The sequence below is a fragment of the Oncorhynchus mykiss genome, chromosome 8 (genome assembly GCF_013265735.2).
Source record: "Oncorhynchus mykiss isolate Arlee chromosome 8, USDA_OmykA_1.1, whole genome shotgun sequence".
Lineage (NCBI taxonomy): Eukaryota > Metazoa > Chordata > Actinopteri > Salmoniformes > Salmonidae > Oncorhynchus > Oncorhynchus mykiss.
Genome location: NC_048572.1, coordinates 37329899 through 37342018, shown reverse-complemented (window position 1 = coordinate 37342018; position 12120 = coordinate 37329899). Strand labels below are relative to the sequence as shown.

The 12120-nt window shown below is 42.1% G+C and overlaps 1 protein-coding gene across 3 annotated transcripts in view; it reads right to left on the bottom strand.

Moving 5' to 3' along the window:
• Window positions 1–12120, bottom strand: part of mfsd2b (major facilitator superfamily domain containing 2B) — a 42130-nt gene that overhangs the window by 12842 nt on the left and 17168 nt on the right. For all 3 annotated transcript variants that reach the window (XM_021612527.2, XM_036985428.1, XM_021612528.2), the window contains 5 exons: window positions 7502–7625; window positions 5657–5735; window positions 5369–5550; window positions 3023–3113; window positions 1787–1908 (listed from right to left, as the gene is read on the bottom strand). In XM_021612527.2, coding sequence (XP_021468202.1) covers window positions 1787–1908; window positions 3023–3113; window positions 5369–5550; window positions 5657–5735; window positions 7502–7625 — 598 coding nt within the window. The remainder of the gene's footprint in view (window positions 1–1786; window positions 1909–3022; window positions 3114–5368; window positions 5551–5656; window positions 5736–7501; window positions 7626–12120) is intronic.

Below are 12120 nucleotides of genomic sequence, written 5' to 3'. Positions count from 1 at the left end.
TCACTGTTCTACAAATTATTTCATGTGCTAGATCTAATGGATAATGTTTGCTTTATAAATATTGTTCTATGTCCTGAATCTAGAAAAACATGCTAAAATGCTAACGAAATTTGCCCTGGAACATTATATAGCTCTATAAATTAAAACAAAAATAAGTTTGGAAATTTGTGTCACATTTGTTTATATTCTAATGATAGAATTAAACAAGGCCTTTAAACAGTTGTTGGACAATACATGTAAATATGAAATGCCTTTTATGATGTCTGACAAAGTTGGCATGAATCCAGTTAGTTGCATTTTATGAAAAATTTAAAAAATGTCTTTACACGTGTGACATGATTTGACATACAAATCATTAAAATCCAAACAGAAAATATTTACACAAGAAGCAACCTAATATCACCCAGTCAAACTCTCAGTCATTTAGTAAGTTCACCATTCTGCCATTCAGTTTTGTAAATTGTTTTGGTACAATAATGTTATTCTCCACTGGGTTTTTATTGTTGTGCATCCCAAAATTCTTGATTTGTATATCATTAAAAAAATCTTACTCTATTGAACATTTTCACATGTTAAGTTGTTACTGATGAGTAATGAACATCATGTTTTAAGAATGTGGCCAAACATTTCCATCCATTTTTATAGTAATTTTATATAACGGATACTTTGGTCTATCAAAATATATATTTAAAATGTTGTCAATATTAAGACAAATATGTGGGGGAAAAAGTTGAGACATTCCCGTCTTGTAACAATCCCTGAGCTATATATCTCAGAAAAGAACTTCCGTGTGAAACATGTTGCATTTAAACTTTTAGATCACAGATTATTTTGTGTGCTGAACGTGAAGAAGATGTTTGCAACATGATGTAATAGCTATACATTTCGACTGGGAAATGCTTAATGGTTGTGTTTTCGTCTCCTTATCATTGGAACCTACCTGCTTATTATGTCAGAGTGAAAGTGCTGCTTATTCTTTAACTTCAGGCTGTGAGTGACAGCTGTCTTTCTATCGGCCCTCTGTGTTTTACAAAAAGTATTCTCTCCTACATGGAGTGTGCTGGCATTACGGACACTGTCCTTCCAGCATCACACGCCTGTTACACTCACATCCTTGGATGTGTCACTGTTGTCGCTTTTGGTGATAGTGTGATAGTGAAGGCGTTAGGCTGTGCAAGCAGTGTGGTTGTTGTTGCCGGTACATTATCTGTATGGGTGCTGTCTCTGTGAGTGGCAGCCGAAAGCGTGGCTCAGCCTCAGGCATGTTTGATTCAGATGTGTCCATTAAGTGATGCAATGTGTCTGTTATTATTCTTGATTTGAGAGTTTGGTACAATGTGTTGGAAGATCTTCTTCTTCTTTTTTCACCGAAGGCCTAGGTCCAATATCAGTTCCAATACGGTACACTGTTGACTCAACCAACCATGCGATGCCAACCATACAGAAAGAGTATCACAGAACTGAGTGGCTGAATGTAGGGAGAATTCTCATAATCATAACAACAAGAAGATATTACATCATAGTAATATGATAATGTGCTGTCGGACTGTCTATCTCCGGTTGGATTTGGAGCTGAGAGAGAGATGCTCTCGGGCGTATTTACTCAAACACACTGAGTGTTCTATTTCTAATGATCAAATCAACATTGAATGGCAGGCAGGCTATGTCTGGAGCCATTCTGAGGGTGGCAGGGAGGGCCCAGCCATAACAGCACATTACCCACACATTACCATCCAAATGTGAGTGTCGTGTCTGAGAAGAGGTGTATTAATAAAGTTGTGCCTACCTGAATGGCAACAGAGATGAAGAGGAAGGCAGCAGTCAAACTGAGGTAGGGACTGTGTCGCATCACCAGGATGAAGCCCTTGTGGAACGGGATCTGCTTCTCAGTCTTCGAAATGTACGGATCTGTGCAAGGGAAAAAAGGAATAAGATCTGAAAGTGTCAAGAGACAGTTTCTTTGGTTTCTGTCTTCTACCCTAAACCAAGCCCATAAAGCACCATGCATTCTGTGATGAAAGAATATGCAGTAGCATGAGTGAGACACGTATGGGGGGAATTTCACTTCCAATCTGGCAACCCTGTAGCTGCCCCTGCATTGCAGCATTGCTATGCTCTGTCTGTTCCACAGGGTTTGCCACTACAGAGAACCAGAACTAACAGGTTCACTAGTGGTGAGGTCAGCAGTTCACTGATAGCCTCCATGTGCATGAAAAAAAAGATTTTGACCTTTTATTTTAGCAGGGATTCCCATTGCGACCAAGGTCTCTTCTCTTTTGCAGGTGAGCCACGCATCTCACAATTGCACAGAGATATGGGGGTAGATTCTCTCCTTTTACACTTAATACTTAATTCTTTATTGTCCTTTTTTTCTCTGAGCTAGATAATCATTGGATAAGGCTGGAGCTAGCTAAATAGTCTAAAAACAATGTGACTGAGTGCTACTGTGCTTACTGGTACTTTGCAAATGAGGTTAGAGTGAAATATGAGAGGGGGAAGAGAGCACACACACTTGCAGGGGAAAAGTGTGCACAAACACACACACACGGGCTTCCAGAGTGGCGCAGTGGTCTAAGGCTGCGTCACTACAGATCCTGGTTCAATACCGGGCTGTGTTGTGAGACCCATGAGGCGATGCACAATTGGCCCAGCGTCGTCCGGGTTAGGAGAGGGTTTGGCCGGCCGGGATGTCCTTGTCCCATCGAGCTCTAGCGACTCCTGTGGTGGGCCGGGCGCAGTGCACGCTGACACGGTCGCCAGGTGTACGGTGTTTCCTCCGACACATTGGTGCGGCTGGCTTCTGGGTTAAGCGAGCATTGTGTCAAGAAGCAGTGCGGCTTGGCGGGGTCATGTGTCGGAGGAAGCGCGGCTCTCGACCTTTGGCTCTCCCGAGTCCGTACAGGAGTTGCAGCGATGGGACAAGACCGTAACTACCATTTGGATATCACGAAATTGGGGACAAAAAGGGGGTACATTAAAAAAATATTATAATAAAACACACATGCAAAACACACAGACTCACCATCTCTCTCTTTGACTCCCAGGAACATGACCACAGTGCAGATGAGAAACACTCCTCCTATCACACCTGCAGCAATCATATACACCTCCTTCTGCAAGAGGATAAAAGTAGAGAGAGAAAACAATCATATACTGTACACCTCATTCTAGAGCATATATACCTCATTCTACAAGGAGGATAGAGAGCATATATACCTCATTCTACAAGGAGGATAGAGAGCATTTACACCTCATTCTACAAGGAGGATAGTGAGCATATACACCTCATTCTACAAGGAGGATAGTGAGCATATACACCTTCTACAAGGAGGATAGTGAGCATATACACCTTCTACAAGGAGGATAGTGAGCATATACACCTCCTTCTACAAGGAGAATAGAGAGCATATACACCTTCTACGAGGATAGAGAGCATACAGTGGGGCAAAAAAGTATTTAGTCAGCCACCAATTGTGCAAGTTCTCCCACTTAAAAAGATGAGAGAGGCCTGTAATTTTCATCATAGGTACACTTCAACTATGACAGACAAAATGAGGGAAAAAAATCCAGAAAATCACATTGTAGGATTGCTTTTGTCTGTCATAGTTGAAGTCCCAATGAAATTACAGGCTTCTCTCATCTTTTTAAGTGGGAGAACTTGCACAATTGGTGGCTGACTAAATACTTTTTTTGCCCACTGTATACACCTTCTACAAGGAGGATAGAGAGCATATACACCTTCTATGAGGATAGAAAGCATATACACCTCATTCTACAAGGAGGATAGAAAGCATATACACCTTCTTCTGCAAAGGCAGGAAGAAAACAAGAGTGTAAATCGATCCTTTATTTGTTTATTTGGATCCCCATTAGGTATTACATTACACTACTCTTCCTTGGGCCCACTATCAATATTTTTGTCTTCGGTTACAGAAGGGGCACATCTGTACTGATCCTTCCTCAATTTCTATTTTGCAACTCCACCCAAATACTGCACTTCAACTGTCATCAAAAAGTCACATTAGAAGATATCAATGTGTTTGTTGACCCTGTCATTTTACGCTAGCACTCCTTTACATCGCTCTAGCAAATACGAGATCTCAAATAACTCAACAGATTAGATAAAAGCAAGTTCATTCGGATCCTTAAATACAGTCTACCAAAATACTATAGAGCCTTGAAGATTTCATGTTAATCCCAACAGGAACTGAACTGCCCTAAACAACTCCCGGCTTGTTTGCTATTTTTCCATGCGGCGCAGCTAAGTGGTTTATTATTATTTATTCACATCAAACGTTCTGCAGTTTCTGAGGGACTGGAGAACTCGCCCAGGCAAATGTGCCACCCTCACCCGCAAACTCAGAGGAATCTAGTGGTGACAGTGCTCCAAGTGTGTGTGCGTTTGTGTGGTTGTGTGTTTGTGTGTAAGTGCTCAGCATGGCTACAGAGGGCCCTGCGTGGTGAGAGAGCCGAACCATCAAGGTTTACCCATAATCATTTGGAAAGGCACCACTTGAGCCCCTGAATAGCCGCGGCGTGCCCACATCCAACACGGAATAGTTTGGGCTGGAGCCCGCTTGCCGCGTTTTGCCCATGAACCTATAAACCACCTTTGCATTCACAAGATTCACAGCAGGGTTTCTGGGTTGTCTCTGTGATGTTTTCATTGGCTATATGTACAGTGTACTGCTAAGGAAATGAACAACCAGTTCAATTCAAATGTAATGTTCCAGTCTGGATTTGGCTGGAAATAGATGTTCAATATTGTTAGTCCCCTAATCCCAACAAACTGCATGTCGAGTTTGGGGTCTGGGGTTCATTCAGGTGTTTTTGAATGTGACAAAAAAATAGCCTTTAATCACAAACAGACTGTGGTCACCCCCTCATTGTGGGGAGGGGTCTCTTATTTTAGGGAAGGGGTTTGATGACTGATGTCAGGGAGGAACCCTTTTTGTGGTCAGTACCAGGGGGAGGTGAGGGAGCTGTGGGAGAGGCTCTCATTCATCCTATGGTAACTTCAAACCCAGGATGATAAATAATATATGTCTATAAAGCCCTCTTGAAGTTGGTACGTGGTAAGGCTAAATTTCACCGCTAGACAGTCTGCAAACACAAACTTCCTAATCATCATATTCCTTTTAGTTTCAACAAATCACTCGTTTTATACTTCTTGACCTTTAACTTGTTTCCTGTTTGTTTCCTTGCCACTTTAAGGCTTTAAAAAAAAGTGAAGAAAAAGGAAAAGATGACCCTGAAAGAGCAGCCCTGAGGTAGTTGAGGACACTACTGTCAGTTACAGTTATTTTCAAAATCGGATCACCATGGTAACACCACAGGTCAGGTTGTTTGTTGTCGCGGTGACACTTACAGCATGTGACAGGAAGTCCTGGGAGTGAACGATTCTTTTGACGATCTCGGCCCCGCTGCCATTGCCTAGGTGACCGGTGGACATGTTGTGGTGGGGGCAGTGCTTCAGGGTGTGGGCGCTCGCCACAATCTGACCCTGGATGGCAGCGCCAACTAGAGTACCCAGCACCTCCAGGGTCATACCTGCAATATAACACATGTATTACAGTATTAAGTACTATCAAAACAGAATGGCAGAATAGTGCCTGAATTTGATTAACAACGTACGGTCTGTTTAATAGTGACCTACGATAGGCTGTGGCTGAGTCTCTCTCCTTCTGGTCCGCACTGAGGAACATGGTGAGGGCAGAGTAAGGCACATGGAAACACTGGGAAACACAGAAGAACCACAGAGGACATGATTAGATATAGGACAGAGTCCATATAATTTCCACATTTTGGGGATATTTTGTGCTCCACTTAAGACGATGATTCACTGCAAAATTAACTTTAAAGAGCCTTAAGTTTAAGCTACAAATATATATATTTTTTTTGCATAGGCTGCGTCTCAATCCACCGCATCAGTTTATGCTGGCCTTCAGTGGTGGAAGGTAGGCGAGCTACAGGGGTGACTGTCAGACCATGAGATGTCCCGAAAATCGGTCTTCTCATGAAAACGTCTGTAGCATTTGTTACTGTTCGGGCAACAAACTAATATTACCCCACTATGGAAAGAGGAGATTCTCATGAACAGGACGGTATTCTCCATTTTGTGTCACGTGACTCATTTAAAAGGTAACCGGTACCGGTAAAAATAAAAAAGTAAATTATGGAGGTAGTTTTGTGCCAACCAAAAAAAGGGGTTAAATATTTCCTTAGCTTTCTCCGAGACATAGGAAAGACATCATATTCCTTATGATAGATTTTTTGACTGTCTGTTTTTCCATTTGTGCATTCCATGGGTTTCAATGGGCTATAGTAGTAAAGGCCAAATTCAATATTTAATTATTTTTGTTTATTTATACAGGGGTCCTAAAATTCCTAATCAAATAGCTACATGATCCATGGTATGACCATCTTAAAAACAATTCCATATGTTAGCTTAGTAGAACCCCCCCCCCCCCCCCCCCCCCGTCTGTAAGCCTCAGCTCCCTGTTTTCCTCTCAAGCTGCCCAGTAGAACAGTCAGCAACTATTCGCCTTCAACCCTAGCCTTTCTTCTCCTTTGTCATTTACACAACAGCTCAGTCAGCATTGTGGCCGAACGATGCAGCTACCGAACAACTGACCGAGCATCCAAAGAGACAACAGAAATAAACGCTGCCATGAAAGACTGTCCCAGCCCTTCTCCTTCTCTTCGGGCCCAGGGCGGGATGGAGGGAAGGACGGATGGAGGGATGGCCAAGCATGTCATTTGTAGGGCCTTGTTGGGAAAAAAAACTAAATGTATAGAATCCAATTTGACCAGAGCTTTGCCTCAAGTAAAAGGATTAGTCATCAAATCATGATTGAATGATCACACTGACCTGTTTTTTTTTTATTGTTACTACTGTAGGGCTTTAAAGTGATAGCAGCCGTTCGTTCTCAGTCTCTCACACACAAAGACAATGAAGTGAAGCTAAAAGTGGTAACCAGCATTTACCCATCCAGCGGTCTCTGGCAGGGCCGAGCATATACTTATCAAGTAATTAGAATGACATGTCATTATAGGCCATCGCAATGTGGCTATGATGGGCAGTGGGCAACATGCTCTTTAGCACATGTTAAAAAGATTAGAGAGAGCAGAGGAGAGAGTGTGAGAGAGAGAGAGAGAGCAGAGAGAAAGAAGGAAAGGGTTTGAAGCTGTACCTTAGTAACAAAATAAACCTAAATAAACACACTTGTTTGAGGTGAACTATCAACAAGGTTTGGTTTTATGACACGTTGGCTCTGCTCACGATATTTTTATGTTGGGTTCGGCAAATCGTCTCTGCTTATCTGTATCTTTTCTGGCAAATAAAAAGCAGTATCCAGGAACAATGGTAGGTGTATACTATGAGTGCACAAAGTCCGTGTTGAATAGTGTTAGAGAGGATACTGTATCTGAGAACGAGGATGTGTAAATGGTTGTCCTTGTGGGCCAACACTTTTGTCCTAGGTAGCTGTCTGGTACTCACAGTGATGAGTGTCTGGTAGAGGCAGTAGAAGCCCAGGTACCAGATGAAACGTCCGTTTGTGAAGGGAGGAACAAACCAAAGGTAGAAGTAGGAGACCACCACAAACGGAGTACAGCCCACCATCCTACAGAGAGAAAAAGGGAGGGCAGGGTTATTGTTCTTATTGCATATCTTAATGGCCATTGTTTGAGCAAACATTTGAGTCAAATTTGGTATCTTTTTTTATTTATTGTGAAACTTTGGCCTCATTATAGGTTTGTGCAATTGATAAAGACATGATAATTTACAGTGCCTTGCAAAAGTATTCGTCCCCCTTGGCGTTTTTCCTATTTTGTTGCATTACAACCTGCAATTTAAAGATATTTTTTATTTGGATTGCATGTAATGGACATACACAAAATAGTCCAAATTGGGGAAGTGAAATGAAAAAAATGACTTGCTTTCCAAACAGGTCAGGGACAAAGTTGTGTAGAAGTACAGATCAGGGTTGGGTTATAAAAAAATATCTGAAACTTTGAACATCCCACAGAGCACCATTAAATCCAATATTAAAAAATGGAAAGAATATGGCACCACAACAAACCTGCCAAGAGAGGGCCGCCCACCAAAACTCACAGACCAGGCAAGGAGGGCATTAATCAGAGAGGCAACAAAAAGACCAAAGATAACCCTGAAGGAGCTGCAAAGCTCCACAGCGGAGATTGGAGTATCTGTCCATAGGACCACTTTAAGCCGTACACTCCACATAGCTCGATTTTACGAGAGAGTGGCCAGATAAAAGCAATTGCTTAAAGAAAAAAATAAGCAAACACGTTTGGTGTTCACCAAAGGGCATGTGGGAGACTCCCCAAACATATGGAACAAGGTACTCTGGTCAGATAAGACTACAATGTAGCTTTTTGGCCATCAGGGAAATTGCTATGTCTGGCGCAAACCCAACAGCCCATCACCCCGAGAACACGATCCTCACAATGAAGCATGGTGGTGGCAGCATCATGCTGTGGGGAAGTTTTCATTGGCAGGGACTGGGAAACTGGTCAGAATAGAAGGAATGATGGATGGTGCTAAATAAAGGGAAAGTCTTGAGGGAAACCTGTTTCAGTCTTCCAGAGATTTGAGACTGGGATGGAGGTTCACCTTCCAGCAGGACAATGACCCTAAGCATACTGCTAAAGCAACACTCGAGTGGTTTAAGGGGAAACATTTCAATGTCTTGGAATGGCTGTTTCAAAGCCCAGACCTCAATCAAATTGAGAATCTGTGGTATGCCTTAAGGATTGTACACCCGCGGAACCCATCCAACTTGAAGGAGTTAGAGCAGTTTTGCCTTGAAGTATGGGCAAAAATCCCAGTGGCTAGATGTGCCAAGCTTATAGAGACATACCCCAAGAGACTTGCAGCTGAAATTGCTGCAAAAGGAGGCTCTACAAAGTATTGACTTTTGGGGGTGAATAGTTATGCATGCTCAAGTTTACTGTTGTTTTCTCATTTCTTTTACAATATCAAAATATTTTGCATCTTCAAAGTGGTAGGTAGGCATTGTTGTGTAAATCAAATGATACAAACCCCCCAAAAATCTATTTTAATTCCAGGTTGTAAGGTAACAAAATAGGGAAAATGCCAAGGGGGTGAATACTTTCGCAAGCCCCTGTACCTCAACAGGCTAGTTTGGACAACTATGTATAAAAGCCTGTAAACCTGTTAGGCCAGTGATAGACTAATGGTGTGTGGGCTGTTTTGGGAGAGATGGATTGGGTGTTTGTGACTCTGAAGGTTTCCGTTCTGAGTTAGTGTGGCGGCACAGTGGGAGAACAGGAAGATGCACTATGCCACAGGATCGCTAACCCGCATGGTCATGAGCTTTATTCAGGCACACACACACACACACACACAGGCATCTCAGGACAGAATAATTATTTTGCATTGTGCAGTTTGGAGGATGTGGGGAGCTGTGTTGTCTATGTATAATTCATCCAGAAACAACTGGTACATACTGTATCATTATGGGCTGTGTTTCACTGTGGAGAGAGAGAGACAGAGAGAGAGAGACAGAGAGAGAAGGTTGTGGACTAGTGCACTTTCGTCCAGTCATCAATGACTATCTCATCTATAACCACTGAGTTATACACGAATAGGCTCTAATTCTTTCCCACTAAAGCAACATAGACTAGGAGCCGAAGACGGACACCCAAAAATCTAAGCTATATCTTAGATTAATCTGATAAGTATACAGATACTCAGTAGATGTTAGGAAAACATCCTTATCATAAAGACTCAAGTCCAACCACTGCTCTGCAGCTGTAGTGTCAACTAAGTACATATAGTTAACACAACTAAGCAAGTTTTTGCTAGCTCAACCACATCCTCTATGCACCACTCCAAAATAGCCACAGTCGTGTTGTTTTGGTGACGACGCCAAAACGTTTCCACAATGATGTCACGTTCTGACCTTAGTTCCTTTGTTTTTGTCTTTATTTTAGTATGGTCAGGGCGTGAGTTGGGGTGGGCAGTCTATGTTTGTTTTTGAGTTCGGCCTAGTATGGTTCTCAATCAGAGGCAGCTGTCAATTGTTGTCCCTAATTGAGAATCATACTTAGGAAGCCTGGGTTTCACTTTTGGTTTGTGGGTGTTTGTTTTCCGTGTGAGTGTTTGGTCCACACGGTACTGTTGCGGTTTTCGTTCGTTTTGTATTTCAGTGTTCAGTTCGTTTCATTAAATATTACATCATGAACACTTACCACGCTGCGCTTTGGTCCGATCCTTCTTCCACCTCTGAATGCCGTTACAAATGGACCTGAACTCTAACCTTTGGCCTGATAGGACTCCAAGGTGTTTGACCCCCATCCACATACTAAACCCCACACCCTCTGCTCCAGTTGCCCTCACTCCAGACCTGTCCTGCCCTAGAATTCAGTTCAACTAATAATAGATAGAAAGTTAATTGCATGGATTTTTTCCCTATTAATAATGTAAAATTAGCAGCTGTACAGAAAGACTCATGTGACGGCCAAATTACAGAGGAGGAACTTATTGATGCAATTAAAGCTTTTAAGTCTGGGAAAACTCCAGGGCTGGATGGCATACCAGTTGAGGTATATCAAACCTTTTTAATGTACTCAAAGGTCTGTTATAAGCATGTTTTAACCACTCCTATAAAAATGGTACATTATCAGATACTCAACAAGAAGGTCTGATTTCATTATTACTGAGACAGGACACAAGCGTTAAATATATATAAGATCCAGTTCATTAAAAAAATTGGAGACCCCTTACACTTCAGTGTTGTGATTGTGATGCAAACATTATAGCAAAATGCATAGCGCACAGAATTAGAAAGGTATTGTTGGATATTATTCATCCTTTTTTTACATGGACGATACATTGGAGATATATAAGACAAGAATATAAGACAAGTACTGGAAACAATAGAACAACATGAAAAAATCTGGGAAACTAGGCCTGGTATTCATTGCTGACATTGAAAAGGATTTTGATAAAGTACAACTGGAATGTATATATAAATGCCTGGAATATTTCAATTTTGGAGAATCTCTTATACAATGGGTTAAAGTTATGTATAATAACCCTAGGTGTAAAATATTAAATAATGGCTACTTCTCAGAAAGTATTAAACTGTCAAGAGGAGAAAAACAAGGTTGTCCCCTATCGGCATATCTAATTATTATGGCCATTATTATGGCTGTTAGCTATTAAAATCAGATCCAACAATAATATCAAGGGGCTGGAAATCCAGGGCCTAAAAACAAAAGGTGTATGCTGATTATTCATTTAAATGCACAATTTGGATCCCTCCACAGCCTCATAGAGAATCTAGATACTTTTTCTAACCTCTCTGGATTGAAACCAAATTAGGCTAAATGTACTAAATTATGTATTGGATCACTAAAAAAATACAACTTTTACATTACCATGTGGGGGTGCCACAGGGTTCAATTCTCGGGCCGACTATTTTCTCTGTATATATCAATGATGTTGCTCTTGCTGCGGGCGATTCCCTGATCCACCTCTACGCAGACGACACCATTCTGTATACTTCCGGCCCGTCCTTGGACACTGTGCTATCTAACCTCCAAACGAGCTTCAATGCCATACAACACTCCTTCCGTGGCCTCCAACTGCTCTTAAACGCTGGTAAAACCAAATGCATGCTTTTCAACCGTTCGCTGCCTGCACCCGCACGCCCGACTAGCATCACCACCCTGGATGGTTCCGACCTAGAATATGTGGACATCTATAAGTACCTAGGTGTCTGGCTAGACAGTAAACTCTCCTTCCAGACTCATATCAAACATCTCCAATCTAAAAATCAAATCTAGAGTCGGCTTTCTATTCCGCAACAAAGCCTCCTTCACCCACGCCGCCAAACTTACCCTAGTAAAACTGACTATCCTACCGATCCTCGACTTCGGCGACGTCATCTACAAAATAGCTTCCAACACTCTACTCAGCAAACTGGATGCAGTTTATCACAGTGCCATCCACTTTGTTACTAAAGCACCATATACCACCCACCACTGCGACCTGTATGCTCTAGTCGGCTGGCCCTCGCTACATATTCGTCGCCAGACCCACTGGCTCCAGGTCATCTACAAGTCCAT